The 18,892-nt window shown below is 32.2% G+C and overlaps 1 protein-coding gene across 1 annotated transcript; it reads right to left on the bottom strand.

The window, feature by feature from the left end:
• Positions 1-4,835: 4,835 nt before the first annotated feature.
• On the bottom strand, positions 4,836-8,911 carry LOC126757267 (protein krueppel). Its single transcript, XM_050471041.1, has 2 exons — positions 8,243-8,911; positions 4,836-7,043 (listed from the first exon to the last, which is right to left on the bottom strand). Exons 1-2 carry the CDS (start codon positions 8,277-8,279, stop codon positions 5,419-5,421), a joined length of 1,662 nt encoding a protein of 553 aa, XP_050326998.1. The 5' UTR covers positions 8,280-8,911; the 3' UTR covers positions 4,836-5,418.
• Between the last annotated feature and the right edge of the window lie 9,981 nt (positions 8,912-18,892).

Below are 18,892 nucleotides of genomic sequence, written 5' to 3'. Positions count from 1 at the left end.
TTCGGCAGGCGATCAGATCGAGGTATTGACGTGATAATTCCTGTAGACTTCAAGTTCTTTATCACGGTATAGTCTGAACAGATTTACCTTCCTTCCAAAATTTAATAACGATGTTTCTTTCGTCGACTTTTTCTTTACTATTGGATACCATCGTCAATATTACATACATTTTTTATTAAAAAGAAAAACTTTTTTTGCACTTGTTTTTGATTAATTAAGAAACATTATCAACAACACGCACTAATTCCTCATCAATACCGGGTGCTTTTAAAATTAGAATACACTAAATATTTTATTTAAAAAAAATATTTTCAAACATTTTTGTATTAGCTTTTTGTATACTTAGGACGCTAAATGTATGTAGGTAGGTAAAGTGGCTCCCTAACGACTCACCTAGGCTTTTAGGAGGCCCATGGTGATACCATCGAGACCAATATTCCCTCACTCTATTGTCTCCTCTCTGAGCCATCTCGAGCTTCTGATGAAGTTTATCAGTGCACGAAGTTTTATATCATTCCTTTTGACTTTTAAAAGTCGGCATGTGTGGTCTCTGTTCCATTCAAGCGACGCTTGCTTGCTTGATGAGGAAATTTAAGACATGTTCGTGCTTAGATAAGTCATATAGTTAATAGTATATAATTTTTATTTAAATAAACTGTGAATAATTTGCTTGCCTCAGTTATTAACTTAAAAATTACTAATACACCTTTTTACAATGTTGAACTGCTTTTCTTGGTAATCACATATGACTGAGCATAAATACATATGTATGTATGTATGTATATATGCACCAGAAATACGTAAATCAAATATTATGTGGATAAAAACAATAAATTTATTATTCTTCTCATGAGCAGAATGCACTTTAAAATTTTGTTTGGCGATTTTTTGCCATATTCACTAATTTATTATAAATTTATTGTGCTTCCATAAAAATGATTTTGAAAAATGATTTTATTTCTATATTAAAACATTAACATGAACTAAAAAAATACACAGTAAGTAGTGAAAAATTTTAATTTTAGAAAAAAATGAAAAAGAAACAAGTAAACGATTAGAGCTACAATTATCAATTAAAATATATTTGGGTTTATATAAATTAGAGCGTCGCATTCTATAATTAAAATAATAATTACTTATTCTTGCTCGCATTCTCCTTTGAGTCTTACTTTTATTTTTCCTTTAAAAAGTTTTTTCTATTCTCGAAAGTGGTCACAGGTGTAGGTGTACAACTTTTTGTTGTTAATTTTTTTGGACGAAGCAAATGAGCTAATATTTATCGTTAAGTCACCGTTAACGCATATTGCATACCGCTTTCCCTGTTTTACTGCTATATAGCAAGTTTGTTCACCACCTTTCATATCAGCATCCTTAGTAAGATATTTTAAGCGTATGCAAATGAGTCATTGGAAGATGAAAGCGGGGTGCGCTTCAAACACGAATCAACCAAATGAGTATTTTCCTGCCTAAACCGTTTTCCCTCCGCTTTTGTTTACTTTCTCATTGTACGGCCGATAAAATGTTCGGCGACGTTCCAGAGAGAATGAGCTGAATTTTCTTTTTACGCCGTTCTGCATAAATTACGAAAGGAGTAAAAGTACGAAAATATAATGAAGAACATTTTTTCATTATTACGTTTCTCCAACTCGGTTTTTATAATTTTCATCATTTCCACTTTCTGGTTCTTTTCGTGACATTCGCCCCACTCCAATATGCATTTTAGGCTTACTCCACCTCTTTTGAGATAATCAAAAATGCTGTATTTGGAGGCAGCAGGAGTCAAAGACAAGCAAATCGTATAAAGCTTTGAAAGAAATGTGGTAGTACTCGTATAGCCCAAAAAGTCGCAATGGAGTTTCGAAAAGAATAAAAAATTGCATAGTATTAATTTATGTTTGCTGTACTTCTCGCTGTAAAGACAGCATAGCGGTAAATAAGGGAGGTGAATGGATATTTGTGAATACCTACATACATATATAATGAATTTAAAATACATACACTGGTGGTCAGATAAATATAAATGGCTTTTGACTATTTAGTTTTATTAGTTAGTTTTAATTTATTTTTTTTTTAGCAATTTCAGCAAATACCAAAAGGAAAATAAAATTTCAAAATTATCGTAACAATTTCTAAATGTTTAATTGAAATTTAACTAGGCCAATTAATATTTTATATGCTCACTTACATAGGTATATGTACATAGGAACTATAGTTTTTGCGAGTTGTCAATCCAGCACTTTGAACAATAACATCGAAAAAGTTAGGTGATGGAATAGGCTCTCAAAATATGTATGTACATATATTATAGATTATTTCCGAAATCTTAATTAACTAATAATAATATCTTAATATAAGTATGGCATGCGAAGAATGAGAGGAGGCTACAAAGAATACATACGTACTCGTATTTGGAAATGTGGATTAAAGGCGGTCATGCTTTTTGTAAGTGACAATTACAACTTTATTGAAATCATGGAAATTTTGTTTTTAATAGTAAGAAGATTGTTAACATAACCTTATTAAACTCGTTGAACCTTTAACTTAGTGGCTCTCCTAAAAAATACAGGTGCACATACTTACATATGTACGTAAAGCAAAAATGATAAAAAACGAATAGCAACGCAGAATCAGATGGAGGAGCGCAACCAACATGGCAGACAACCCAAGTTAATGGTTGCGCGACAACGCGAATGAAAGAGGCCCGTACAGTTAGAGCAGCATTAAAATATATTCTAAGAGAAAAGGACAAAATATCTTCACGTTATGGGGAGCGCAAGTACGCTTCAAAATAACCTGAATTAAAAGTTGGTGGTGGTATATTGTACTTGTACAATGCGAAAGGGCTGTTTCTTCATAATTAAGAATATGTAAATTCGTTAAAAAAGGTGCTACATTGCCCCTTTAGCAAGTGTGTGTTTATCGGCATATGTACATATATGTTCTTATATATTTTTCGTTGGGAACTGTTTCTATGATTTTAGTGTTACAAAAAAGCTGTAGACATATATTAAATACAAATTCTTACACATTTTTCACACTTACTAATTTATTAAAAATTAACTTTTTATGAGCTTTGTATATTTATTCTGCTTTGGTAATTATTACACTGTAGTACATTTTTACAATTGTTTATACATAAATAAATATGTACTATATACATACATATGTATGTACATACATATGTATCTATATGTTACCTTCTTATTATATGCTTCCAAATATGTGAGTTTCATTATTTAAAATTATCAATGGATTTATTGGGTGCAGTGAATTTTAAATTTTTTCCTTAATACATACATTCATACAATTAAATCAATAACTATTTATAAATTTGACTAGAAATGTTTCTGAGTTACGACCCGTTTAGCTGTATTGCTAGGAATGTATGCATAAACTGCTGCCGTAAAATATGAGTTCTTATCCGTTTGAAAACCCTTAAAAGTTTTAAATGAGCAACACTTACATACATATGTACTACACACTGAGAGATATGCAGTTCTTTATATTTACTATATTATTACCCGAAAATTGTTATATTGCACGTTGGTTTTTAATTTTATTACATTACATCATCTTTACATTAAACAGTGGACCTTTTTTTCAAATAAATACCTAGCATATTTTTTATAGTCTACGAACTTATTTTATTTTATTTTTACATTACTATTAATGATTATGTGGAATTAATTACAATTTGATGAAGTGATTATCATATGAAATACTAAAAATGTAGTAGAGCAATAAATGATTTTAGTTTAATGCTCCAAAATATTTTTAATAATGAAAACGTAAAGTTATAATATTTAGTTCTATCTTTGGTATTTAAGGTAAACAACATCGAAGCGTACTGCAGTGTCTATACACCTTTAAAGAATAAAATTTATCAAGCAAGACAATAGCTTTAAATTGTTCACTCACTAAAACGATATTAATTTAAATATCAAAATAAATAATCCATTATTAGTTATTATATAAATTGAAGTTATAAAAGAGCCGAAATTTATTGCTTACTACGTAATGTATATCAGTGTCACTATTTTCTTGTAATTAATCAGAGGAACTTTTCATACCATACACTTTTGAATTAACAAAGAAAATTATACAACTTTGTCATAGTCTTAAATTTAAGCTTTTATATGTACAAATTCATAGAACTTTTCAAGGTTCTAATATTATGATAATTATTACATTTATTATTTATTTTTCAAACATAGCTTGGTTATTGTTTTTATTAAAATATTTCGATTGCTTAGTTAAATAACTTTGTATAATACCCTATTTTTAAATGTTAAATTCCTAAGTTCTATATATTATATTTTAATTGTTCTCAAAGGTAAATTCATCGATTTCGATCTCTTTTTGTCATACATTCTTTTGTAACCAGCGTTAGTTTTTTGAAGAGGTAAAAGAGGTAATTGGTTTTATAGTAATTTACGATTTGTCATTTTAACACCATCGACCAACTAGACAATATGTTCATGATTATAATTAAAAATTATAATTAAAAAAAACAAATTTTGATTTTTTTAATAGTTTAATTCATTGTTATTGATCTAAATATTACAAACATATTTTTATGACTTGTAAAACTAAAATATTTGAATAAATAAAGCAAACTTTGGAAACTTAAAAAACGTTAAAGTGTAGCAATTGGAAACAATTAAATTTAACTAAAAACAATGTCTTATTAATATAATTTCAGTTCGTTTTAACTTAAAGTCATTTTTGATTTTGTTTATTTAAATAGTTTGAAACTTAAAACATAAATACATCAACTTATTATAACGATTTAATTTAAGAACAATTTAAATAAATAAGCCAACATACTTATTTTACTACATGCAGAATTTCGTAATTTACATATACATATATTTACAATCTTTTAATATAATCAGCTTGAGTAACAAATAAATAATCGTCTTCAGGTCGGCTAATAAAGTTTAGCCATACTCGTATATTCTAATTTATTTTTCTGTTTTTTAACAATGTGGGTTTAAAAGGGAAGATCGGGACGACAACTGAGCGCAAGAGGCGTCGTTGAATTCATCAAGCTCACTTTAACAATTAACTACACAGATATATTTACAATTCAAATATTTTAGTCCCTATTATAACTAGTTTAAATTCTCATATTGATTCTTTTGTATACTCAAATGTAGATATACTATATTAGCCCAAGTTGTACTAGCTAACGGAAACAAAGTCAACTCTGCTCATTTTGGAGAGTACCTAGCATCAAAGTGTGATTTATTTTACTTTTCAACTATGGTGAATATCTGGTCGAGGGCCACCGTTATATCCCATTATTGCCGTTAGGGAGCGTAGAAGTGCCGGAAGCTGTAAAAATGGATTTCCACCCATTGCCCGCAATATTGAAAGAAATGGTTTCTGCTCTTTCTGCCTTGACATCACCTCTTCCTACTCCATTAGAGTGGTTTGTTTTATATTGGGAAAATGATGTTGTCGCATATAGTGCATGGTGGCATCATCTAGGTCATCAAAATCAGTATCGTCATGCAACATTGTCATAGACTCAGATGAGGGGTTCTCGTTGGTTGCAAAAGTTATCGAAGAGGAATTGTTGTTTCGATGCATGCTCAGGTCTTCAGGTTCAGTTTGTTCAGGAATATCACTATGCATGATTTGAGTTGGCAAGCGAAAAATGTGGTAAAGGTCTTGGGATCCCTTGGAACAATTCCGTCCAACATCAATGCTCATGTCACTTTCAGATAGATCGAGGGGAGTTTCCTCATCATCTTCATCGTCTACGTAAGATTCGGCGATACTTAACGAAGTACCAACGGACGATGAAGTGGTATGGAGATGACTGTTGTGATGATGTTCCATAAGTTCATAGGAAGAGACCGAGATATTGGCGGGACGACCGACTTCCATTGACTCTTCCGAACCGTAGCTAGACCCCATAACTGACTTCTGGTCACATAGCCCATAATCGCCACTGAGACCACCGGGGCTTAGTGCTGCATCTGGAGAAGTTGGCGGTGACTGTAAGCTGGAAATTGTTGTCTGACCACATTTGTGATTCAACAAGTGATGGCGTCTACGGAATTTCATGTGACATTCAGGGCACTCGAATGGTTTCTCGCCGTTATGTATCAACATATGTGATTTAAGCTGGTTTGAATCACTAAATTTTCCGTCGCAAATTTCACAAGCATAAGGCCGCTCGCCGGTGTGAACACGCAGATGACGACGGAGATTTGCCACTTGCACAAACTGGCGGTCACAGTGTGAACAATGGTAGGGTTTTTCGCCAGTGTGCAAGCGCATGTGGGTCTTTAGATGGTGATCACGGGTGAATCGCTTATGACATTCAGGGCATTCGAAAGGCTTTTCACCTGTATGAGTACGCTCGTGATTTTGCAAGACATGTTTGTATCCAAAGGACCGTGAACAGATTTTACATGTAAAGCTCTTGTCACGGGAGGTATCTTTTGACGCAGAATTAGCGATGGTAGCATCGGCACGGTTATGGGGGTCATGAGCTGAGTTCGGAGAAGAGCCAGATGATGGTGGTGATATTGGACCGGCAGGACTATACAAATCGCTAACATTCATCGACATTTCCATTGGAGGAGAAATCAAATCCTTCTTGACCGCGATTTTGCGTGTTTTTTTTGTAGATAGTTCACTTTGTGCAGAACATGTGGGTGATATACTTTGGCTGTGTTTTCCGCCATTTGAGGGAGTCGTCGCTGTAACTGGCGAATGTGGACTTGTTGGTGGCGAATGTTGACTGGTGTTTAATGGAATATGAGGAACCGCATTGGACCACATTTGACCAAATATTGCAGGATGTTGGGGAAACAACTGAGATGCCATAAGTGCGGCAGCAGCTTGGCGATTTGCAGCTAATAGTTGTGAAGGCGATAATATACCAAAAGCAGTTGCAGTGGCGGCGTGCTGGAGTCCGGGATACAAATTGTTGGCAGATGTATTTGCGGACATTGGCGGCGACATGGACAAAGCATTATGCACATCTACATCTTCGCGTTTGATCCCAGCTAATGCCGCAGCTAAGCCTAAAATAAAGAGGAAAACATTTGATTAGGTCAAAGTATGTTAAATATAGGTAACTACAGAAAAACTTAGTGCTAAACTAAACATGAGCCATATTCCTATTCAAATACCTAAAGGTAAAAAGTACTGCCCATTTCCGGGCGGGAAATTGCGAAAACGACACGTGCCACTGAAATACAAACAATAACGTAAAGAGAAATATAGAACAATATTATAGGGAATATTGGGACTTAACCTCGATTGGGAAACATTAAACAGACGCGTGTAAAAAATGTCATCTATGCATGTGTGTGTCAAGCCGCACATAAATAAATAAAACTTCGCATGCGAGTATTTTTCTAGGTGAATTGAAGAGTATACGAAGATACAAAGAGAAAATGTGCGAACAGTATATAACAGAAAACGTTATATTTAAGGATATGTGGTCTCATATGTGAGAAATACTCTCCACTCAAATAATGCAGAAGACTCTTAAACTCTAAAAAGGGTGATGAGTGAGGTAAATATGCATATATGTATGTACGTATGGATATGAGCCAGTAAGCGAAAGCAGTCCGTGTTCTCTTTTTTGCATACATATGGATGAGTTTCAGTTGTGCTCATTTCAGTCATTTATATAACTATTCTAAACAGCGTGGGCGTGAGAACGAGTTAAACGCCGGCTTTACAATGAATATCAACAAACTATGTATATATTAAAAATAAGAGTGTGAATTGTTGTTGTAAATATGTGCGTCTGATGAATATAATAATGATGACGAAGATGACAATGACAACATCAGTAATTCAAATAATGGAAATGTGCATTGAAATGTCGTAACTGCGGGTAATCCTTAGCCGGTTTGCTTGACATCTTTCATTGGCAATCTGTACTATTTGCTAATGCTGTGAAGAGTGGGCGTAAGGGGTGGTCCGTACAGCGCCATTATTATTGCTTGTGACAATCGAAATGTTCGCTTTTTTACTCGTATTAAAGGGGTAGTTGCCAGATGGTGTAAAGCTGTGTGTGCAACTCGAATGGGTTAATAATGAAGGCTAATATGCGTTACAGATACTAATGGATATACGAATAATACATCGTATTTAACAAAATCTTAATATTAAACATAATAAAATCGTTAGCTGTTAATATTTGTTACATACTTCTTTGTGGAAATTTTAAAACACAATTAGAAATAAACGTTTATTGTGAGATACTCACCTCGTGTCTGGGCGTCCTGAAATATCGATATTGCCATTATGTCTACTAGCGATTTACTTTTAATAGGTGATACTAACTCAGCAATTGCTGAATTATATTTGTTTAATTTCCGCACTTGAACTTAATAAAACACTTGTCTCTTCTTTGCCGAAAAATAATATTTTGAGGTTGTTATGTTAACTTGTTGATTATTTTCTTATGAGCACTTTTTGTACTTAGAGGTAGTTTTGTACGTGAATTAATATAATTGTCTCATAGTTAGATTCCACTCATTTTCTTTTTTTAAGAATATAGTTCACAGAAATTATGGTGGATGAGGTAGTTTATATTTTAATATAATTTACTATTACCTAGTATATTATTTTATTTCGTTAATATAATGAGGTATTTTTTTTTAGTTATGTATTAATATTTTCCTGGGATATTTAATTTTTTTGTTCGATGTTTCTTTCGGTTCACTGGTGGTGCATACCGGACGAGTTCTCTTAACGAAGTGTTTAATTTGCGTACTGTCACATCGAACTTTGTGGTGAGATTTTTATCTGTACAATTTTTGATAATATAGCACACTGTTTGGGTCTTATATGTAATTGATGGCTAATAAGTTAGTTCAGCAAATGTTCTAATGTAGAAAAATTCGTCAAAGACTATTTTATAAAAAAAAGTGAGCTTCACCTCCACTCACTACCAGAGCCAAATCACAACTGATATGATTCGGTTGCGTAGCTCAGCTTTAAGTAACCAAACAGCAGTCACAAGCATTTAGTGAAAAGGCAACATATTTTAACAGAGTGCAATGGAAACAATTCAACAAGGAAACAACCACTCACAAGGAGGGTTGTTTTTCACGCACACATTGACTCATTAACTGAGAGAATCATTGACAGCAATAGGAATCATAATTGTGACGAACAATTGACTCAAATATTGAGCAGAAATTTCTCGAGTTGGCAAAGTAGAGTTTTTCCTATTTACCTTATCTCTTAACATAATCAAGTATATTTTACACCGAACATATAAAGGAATACATTAATAACAGACGAAACAGACGAAAACCTACAAGAGTACAGGTAGACTTCGTTCGCTCAACTAACATACTCATTATCCCCACTCACTTATAAATCTTCTCAACTAACTAAGTTATTTAGTGACATTAACAAGGTTGTTTTACTTTAGGCACTCAAAACATTTACCCTCTCTGATATAATAATAATGTCATAAGTAGTCCTTGAAAGTATAACTTTTTACCTCTGTAATATTATGTATAGTATGATGCCTGTTATAAGAAGCGTCCTTGAACTTTTAAAAAATGCAGATCACCAAGTTAGTGCAACCTTTTCTTTGTGTTATTGACGTGCATTGGCGTTTTAATGGGCGTTGTGTTGTCCTGCACCTTTTTTTGCTCTAATAACTATTCAAAACAATTCTCTTTTAGCTTAAGACTTATGTTACATCCTACCTGGAGGTATGTCGCAGACAATATAAGAAATAAACCTACGCGGAATATATTAAGATATAAACATTTGTATATGTAAATATAAGGTTTTACATATGCATATCTATGTATGTACATATTTTCATATGTAAAATATGTATCAACTAACGCAAATTTTTGTAGCAACACATTTCTAAAATGTAGTCTAGTTCTTGTAATTTGTAGCATAAGTTATAACCGTAATTTTATTCTTTATTCATAAATGTTGTAATATCATAAAAAATATTTTATAAATTTATATGCAGTAACTTATATGCAGTTAACTTGCGCAAATTTAATATAATTTTGTATACATATGAATTATAGCGATTCTGATTTCGTAATTAAATTAATTCAAGTGTATAGACTCTCCATCAAAGAATTTGTTAAATAACTCAAAAATTACCCCATTATTTAGACAGTTACAAGTAATTCACAAATACTCTCTTCCAGTCTTATGAGAATTCTCCTTCGTCAGAACAGATCGTATTTAAACAGTTTTGAGCGAAGTTTGTGTACTTCCCCAATATACTCGTTCACTCTTTGCGCAAAACCAACCCCCTTAATAGTATATATAAGGGGCTCCTCCTTTAACACTTCACCAACACTTTCTGGGTTATCCAATACGAGCATAATCACTGAAGAAGTGAGTACATATGCATGTATGTATATAGAAATATTTTTTACCTTAGGATATGTCTATACATATGTATACTGTATATAAGTCTCTGCTCATGCTCTAGAGCATCTTTTATATACTTTATTGTGTCGTTTTATGGTGACTTTTGTGCTTCCAATTCTATGTTCTCCTCAATAGTACTACATAAGTATTTAAATACATCCTTGTATGTTATGTTTTGTATTAAAGTTTTCGTGCAGAGAATGGGTGCATACTTCGGAATTTTCGCTCTTTCATTCTTAAAAATTATTTATTTACTAACTTATCACGTTGCCTCTCGCAACTCATAGGTTTTATCATATCTTATTCTCTACTTTATTGCTCTCTGTATATTTTGATATTTTTTATATATTGATGCATCAAACTCTCTACCAAATTACTCTCATTATACATACTCGTATTATATTATATGAATAAGATCTAACGAGCCTTGATATACGTATGGAGACAATCAGTACCTTAGGATATACAAATTCGATATAGTAATAATGTCAAAGGAGGTAGTTCCTTTTGAGTTTTAATAATATTAATAAAAATTTGCAAAATATATATGTATGTATATACATATGTACATATATTGGAGTTACATAAGGGTTCCATTGAGTAAAGTTTTAACAAGAACTAAACTGATCTATTTTAAAAGTTTAAGCGTGTTCAGGTTTAATAAACTTTCAATAACTTATAAGCGAGTTTCATTACTTAATTATAGCGAAAAATCCCTCAATTGGAAAATCGTGGTGTTATTAAAACCAGAAGATTTGCCATGACAATATATTGTATACATATTAAAATGATCAGTATGATGAGCAGAATTGAATTCAGAATGTTGGTCCGTTCGTACCTTAATTAAAAATTGGGAAACTTAACACACATATTAATGTGCAAAATCGAACCACTGTGTGCTGTATGACAAAAATTTGAAATTTGATTGATAACTCCAGAATAAAAACGTCACACGCATGAACTCTAATCACAAGTCGTGACAACCGAATTAAACATTAAAAACCCCAAACCACCAAATATGAGAAGCTCCAAACCCATATCTGGCTTATTACAAAATATATCGGAAATCAAAGAATTATGATGGGTGTACGTATTTTCCAAAAGAATAATATGAATTCAATTTTCCGTCTAATAATGGAGATGGTATTCATTTGCTTTTTATGAACAGGGTATATTAAGTTTGTCACGAAGTTTGTAAAAGTTTACATACACCAATGATTATTTATATAATTCAAAAGTAATTACAATAGTTTTAGCGGTTTTTGGCCTACATTTTGTTGCTATTATTGTCCCTAGTATTATTTCGGAATATTTTGACCCACTGAGTCGATAATCCAGTGTTTTGGCCTTATTTTGAAGAAATTCGATGTTTTCGAATACGGTTTTAGAAAAAAATTTAAATTTTAACTGTGCTTAAATCGGCTGTTAATAGTAGCCACTTCTATTTACAACAGGAGCTTTAGCATTAATTTTTTTTATTTGTGTAAAAAAAAGATATTTTGATATGCTATATTTAATGTTCAATATACATACATATCTTGAAATGAATAGAAAAAACCACAAAATTTATTAATTTTAAAACAAATAAAGGTGTCGTAATTTAATAGAACTAGATGTAGGTAAACTTTATTGGTCCACTGTATATAAATGATCAGTATGGTGAGCTGAGTCGATTTTGCCATGTCCGTCCGTCTGTCTGTATATATACGACCTCAGTTTTTAAGATATCGTTCTGAAATTTTGTAAACGTCATTTTCTCTTCAAGAATCTGCTCATTTGTCGGAACTGCCGATATCGGACCACTATAACATATAGATGTCATACAAACTGAACGATCGGAATCGAGTTCTTGTATGGAAAACTTTCACATTTGACAATGTATCATCACAAAAGTGGTACAGGTTATATCCTAGGATAATAATGTGATCTCCGAAGAAATTGTTCAGATCGGCTTATAATAGCATATAGCTGCCATACAAACTGAACGATCGGAATCTAGTGCTGGTATGGAAAACTTTCACATTTGACAAGATATATTCACGAAATTTGGTATAGATATTTTCTAAGACAACAATGTAATCTCCGAAGAAATTGTTCAGATCGGATTCCTATAGCATATAGCTTCCATTCAAACTGGACGAATAGTTACTAAAAGAAATGCACCTGTGAAGGGTATATTACGTTCGATGCAACCGAAGTTAACGTTTTTTCTTGTTTTATAAAGTTTTGCAAATATTTCATTTGTAAATGGCGACATACATTTGAAGCTTCTTTAACATAAGAACAGTTGACCGGATTGTATTCACTCTCTAATTCAGCCGGTTACGACGGTTGAATATTTGACATTTATTTATTTTTATTGTGCGTGTTGTCTTAGGTTAGTTTCCTAAATATGAACTATCAGGCTTATCGCGTAAACTCAAACAATAAAAACATAAACAAAAATTAATAATTATGCTGTTTGTATTATTTATTAGTTTTAATATATATGTATTCCAGAATGTTTGAACATTGAACTAAAGGGTTATCTAATTGTGTGAAAAAAATATACAACAGCTGATCGTTTGCACTGTGTTAACTGCTTCCAAACTGTAAATCATGTTGAATATTTGATGGCTTATGCCAACTTTAGGAACTTCAATTTAGCTCCCATCTCAGGGAAAAATTTTACGAGACTAAATCTTTTACATAGAAGTTAACAAAATGTGTATATGTGTGTAAGTATGTACATACATAGATGAGTATGTATATAATGCTCGTATTTAAATAAATTTGATTTAAAACCGTTTATTTATGTACAAATATAAGCGATAATTAAGAAATGAACTTGTCAAATAGAGTACATTTGAAAGGGGAAAGTAAATATTTGAAACATTTCGGAAATTAAATAAAAGTGGACCCATTGCTTATCAGTTTGAAGCAAAAACACAATTGGTCGTTATCGCCACGGAAAGTTTCAAGCTACAGTCAATAATTGAAATTAAATGAACAATAAAGTTGTAGAGAGTAAAACTTTTTTAGGGAATTTTGAAAAAACTACACGCTTTCTTAAGTATAGTGGTAAAATATTAATATTTCCAAATTTATTTCGTATTAAAGACGAAAAGTACGTATGTATGTTATACATTTGTGAATTATTTAAATTTTTTTAGACCTTCATAAATAGTTCCAAACGATTCACATATGTACATAAGTATATACATATGTATATAGAAATTTGTAGAAATGCTAATGATGCCTTATAGAAAGAAAATATTACATTTTCTGTATTACTACTGCTCTTTACGATTTGCCTTTTTTGATCGAAATATTAGTTCATGCGAAACTGAGATTCGAAGAATATACTTGTTAATTTGTTATGCTTCGACTTTTACGTAACATTACATAAAATGTAGGGGACAGACAATTGGTAAAATGTACTTTAAATCATCACTGGCCTTTTGTCCATCTGACACTGTTCAAGAAACTACATGCAGTACAGGCAGTTTGGAAGTGAAATTATTCAATATGAAAATTTGCAAAACCGTGTCATACTGCCAAAAGAAATGGTCACAATGCGATCGTAAAATAGAGGTTCACATGTTGGAAAACATTGTGAACTGTTTACTTTATGAACAAGAAAATTTGTGCACGGGTGTCCTTCATTGGACTGCCCAACAATACCCCATGAGAATACAATGCCATGCCCTTGGCGTTGCTATTTGCATTTTGTAACGTTAAAATTCATTTTGGCAATATTTCAAAAAGTCACGGCGCGCTCAAAATTCTTTAAGTAATTCAGATCGATTCTAGCGAACATAGAAAGATCTGAATTCATAACAGTTTATAACTAACTTTTATTTTTGGTAAAGGTAGCTTCTGTTATAGGCAGCATAAGATGTGTAGTTCAAATGTTTAAAGCATTTATATCTAAGGTAAAAATCTGCCTGAGCAATAAAACGACGTAGGAGGAAATCTGCAAATCGCCTTCATTATTGAGCCTAAGCTCGCTGAAAGAAAAGTAAAATAAAAATACTAATACTTAACTTCTAAAACGGGCGATTTTCTGCATTATCTTCCATATCATATTCTGAAATTCTTATACGCTTTATTAGCTTTTTTATAAGCTAATTTTTATCCATATTCATTCTTTTTTGCACTCAAGAAATAGATTATAATATTTAAAATTTTGAACATAGCGTAAATACTCATTTGAAATGTTCCACTGAAAGAATTTCAAAATGGAAAGGAATCGTTACGAGCAAGCCGACTTTCCTCTTCACCCCCTCGTCCACAAACTACGAGTAGTTTGGGCAACAAAAGTCATCGCGTATAAATGCTCAATAAGAAAACTTATAGGATAGAGGGATGTGAAGCACTGACACAATGAAACTTAGAGACAAAAAAGATGAGGGCGCATGCATATGTGTATGCATTTTTTATACTGTATTAGATCCTGCAACACGCGCTAACAATTAACGAAGGCGCGCGAGGTTAGAACTCTAGCATCGGCATGCGTCTATTACAATAAATGTGTTGTTTTGATGTTAATATACTTTTTTGGTTGCAGTCTGGTTGGTTTGAAGATCGATTGGGGTTGCTAGCTGTTGATAGTATAAATTTGGCCGTCTGTAGATTGTACGGAAGCAGCTCTTTTCACTTTTTAGGGAATAGTTTTACTTTTTATTTATTTTTAGAAATATGTTGAACATCTAATGAAAAGGAAAGTTTTTTTGGCTATCGTCCATTATTAGAGAGAAATATTATTTTTCGGTTTTATAAATCTCGGCGTTTAAGTTAATGGCTTACTGATAAACCTAGCTACTTAATTAGATTTCAAGTATTTTGAGCAGAAATTAGCATTTATTTCAGTTGTTATGAATTTGTAAAATATGCCATATGTTATTTTCAATCTTATAGTAACTTAACCTTCTTTGTAATGAGATATTAAATGTCGTTTCATATTACCGCACTTAACAAATTTAATGAAAAAATATAGAATATTTTCTGAACGATCGAATAACATTAAGCACAATTGTAAATACAAACAATACACAAACAAAAAATTGCATTCTGGCAAAAATTCCATGATTTTGGAATGTAAAGACAACAAATTTTCGTTAACAAAATTAAACGCTTTCGGATGATGTCAAGTGGAAATGCTGAATTACTCACCTCGGCCAAAACAAAGCAAAGCTCATAAAAAAAGGATGGTGAAAAGCCGACAACAAGTATCATTTGCGGTTACATCATAATACAGTTCATATATAGGGAATAATAATGAGTAAATTAATGACTTAAGGGTATATTGAGGATACCAAAACGTCATATAAGTTTGTACACACATACCTCTAACCTAAAGGCGGCGAGAGGACTAAAAGTGGTGAGAATGAAAAAAGGGTGAATTTATTGTATAGATTTAGGCAATCTCTAGCGCAAAATACTATAGCCATGTTAGTGGAAACCCACAAATTTAGATGTTGACGTCAGACGTGTGCCTACAATTTTTTTTAGCAATTTGATTTTATTATCACTATTATGCTTTATACAAACATATATGTATAAGTAGAAATGCATTTGTAAGCATTTGATTTTTATTTCAATTTAATTTCCACCTATGACTATATTGCTGATGGTATAGGATATATGAAAGTTTTTGTAAGAAATTGTAAATAAAATGCAAAATATTTAATTATTCATCACTATTTATTTTGTCGCCTTCGAAGTGATTCCCAGCAGATGTAATACACGCATGCCAACGAATTGTCCAATCCTCGAAATACTTTTCATAAGCACTTTTTGGGATGGCCTTTATCTCTTTGTGAATTTTGTTTTATCTTTTTGATTTACTGAAAATGGGTTCCAGGGAGTGACAATTTCAGTTTCGGGAAAAAGACAAAATCACTCTGAGCCAAATCTGGGGAATGCGGTGGCTGATCGATGGTATTCATTGCGTTTTTGACTCTAAATGTAGTCACAATCGTACTGTTTTTGAAAAAATTTAGCTTTATCGAGACGATTCAAGCAAGAACGCGTTTTAATCCAAAATATCCACCAAAATCATTCGAACGGGCTCGCGAGAGATGTTGATCTCTCTTGCCATCTCTCAAACTTTTGCCTGACAATTTTTAAATACCATATCCACTTTTTTCAATATTGTCATCATGAAGAGATCTAAGATCCATTGTAATATTCGCAACACACTACTGAGGTGTACCTACTTACATCGGTACAACATTGCTCTAAATAAACTGGTGGACAGAGTTCGCTCTTATTTGGCATAGTAATTAAAGATAGTCCTATCAACTTAGCAGAATAGAATTTTTAAAAATATCATTTACTCGGGGAATTTAATTACAATTTCCGCGTGCTTTTTTGTCTTAATATATATCTCACAGTGGCTTAATAATATTAATTATAATAATTATATATCCATAGTATTAATAGTTTTTTATATAAACAACTTTTGATATTGGGTAATCCACTATAATTGCCACAGATGCGATTTGCTGTCCATGTAATGATCATGCACTAAATGAATAAGCTGTTTACTACATAGTTTTACGCATCAATAATATATTATTTCAATAGTTAGAATTTCTGTCGAGTATCCTTTTTAAATTATTAAAACAAAATATTACTTCTCTTAAAATACATTTTATCATTCTTGCTTGCGCAATCCTCTTCTATGCTCTAATTAAATACAAAAACCAGTGTGTACATATTTAGGAAAAGAAAAACCGCAGTGGAGATAATCTGCTCTTTTGTTCAGGGCATTATCTAAAGCATAACTTATAATAATTAGAGCACTATAACAATGGAAATGAAAATAATTGTAACAATCGCAAAAATGTAGCAGGCGGAATGTTTGAAACGGACTATAGCGATACTTATGTGACTATGACCATGTTCTATCCATCGTGGTTCGGATTACGCACAGGAAATCATACAAGGTCGAAGAAGTAGTTTCGCCACTTTTAAATATGATCGTGTTGATACTAAAGTCGGCGATGCTTTTGGTCTCTAAATAATCCGCAGAACGACCCAAATGTGAAACATGTCGCCTACTTTTTGGAAAAGGATAAGTAAAATCCGCGAACGCAGGCAAATAAATGCAGGTAATAAACTCTCCTAACTAAGGAAACTAAAAGAATGACCTAAAATAAATGGGTGTTCTATTTTACAAACATACCTATTGTTTTATTATAGTTAGGAGGGTAAGTTGAGGTGCTTGGTTGAGCTCACGCATTCAATTGCAAGTATAGAAAACAATTACGCTGACGATTTGCAAATTTTACATGGACTATGGCAAAACCTACTTTACTTAACGAACAATGTGCCGTTTAACAGGAAATATGTTACGCATGCAAAAATCTTTTTTTAGTGAAATTTGTTTTCACAATATTTCGGCATTGAACAGACGCTTCCTTCATTTGTGTAAACATTCTTTGACATTTGTATCTATTTTGAAGATTTTGTCGTTGACCTTAATAAAAAAGAAGTTAATATATGTACATAGTATGTACAAAATTTAAAACTGTAATGGCGGAAAGCTGAAAAGTCAGTTCATGGAGCCTGCTTCGATTTTGTTTGGATTGTATGGTTAATTGTATGTATTAATATACTATACGTTAGGCTTAAAGTTTTTCTTTTGAAATTTGTATTTAATTACAGCTATTTGAAATTAAAAAAAAATTGTCTTCTAATATATCTCTTGATGAGTGGGACATCCACGCTAAAAAGTTATTTTGTTATGTAATATTAAGAGATCGTGATGATCAGTGTGAAATTTTCGCCAAACCGATTTTTGCATTATCGCATAGTATACACTATACACTATAATAAACATTCTCTCTGAAATCGAAATTCGAATTATTACAGTCGCTACAGCGTTCCTTGCAGATAGGGGACAGAGTGCCGAACATAGTGAGTCCTATTTTTAAAGCAATTTTCCACTCTCAAAGGAAGAGTTCTGAAGATATCTAGTTCCAATTTGGAGAGAACATTTTTAACTTTATTCGCTATAGCGCTATGGAAGCTTTTATTTTTTTTTGAAATCTTCCTATTTTTTTTCTACGAAAAGATGTCGAAAAAAAGGGCAAAAATCGATACTTTTTGTTCCAACCGCCGCCATTTTTACTAATTTCAAAAAAAAAAAACTTCCATAGAGCGATAGCGAAATCTCTTAATTGCTTGTGGGCGGGTATTTTGAGAATGTATATACAAAAGTATGTATGTATTTGGGCAGTTGAGGAAAGGTTATATCAATGATGTTATCATTTACATCGTTCAAGTATTGAGTATTATTTATATTATATTAGGTAGTCGAAAAAGTATTTTCGTATCTTGTCAACAGATGTCGTTGCAGTCGTATATCTCCAGTGCTACCAATCACATTGTGTCATACCACAAAGTGTTGGAAAGGTGAGATTTTAAGCTTCATTTAGCCAAAAATTAAATTCGGCGAAGTTGAAAAAAAGTTACAGCTGTTCAAAAATGAGTGAAAATATTGAAG

This window comes from Bactrocera neohumeralis, chromosome 4 (genome assembly GCF_024586455.1).
Source record: "Bactrocera neohumeralis isolate Rockhampton chromosome 4, APGP_CSIRO_Bneo_wtdbg2-racon-allhic-juicebox.fasta_v2, whole genome shotgun sequence".
Taxonomy (NCBI): Eukaryota; Metazoa; Arthropoda; class Insecta; order Diptera; family Tephritidae; genus Bactrocera; species Bactrocera neohumeralis.
Note: the sequence above shows the minus strand (reverse complement) of the source record. Positions and strands in the feature narration are given on the sequence as shown.

Coding starts and splice junctions, on each gene's coding strand:
- LOC126757267 (XM_050471041.1), bottom strand. CDS start 8,279: ATGGCAATATCGATATTTCAGGACGCCCAGACACGAG. Junction 7,044..8,242: donor TCAGGACGCCCAGACACGAG/GTGAGTATCTCA, acceptor TCTTTATTTTAG/GCTTAGCTGCGGCATTAGCT.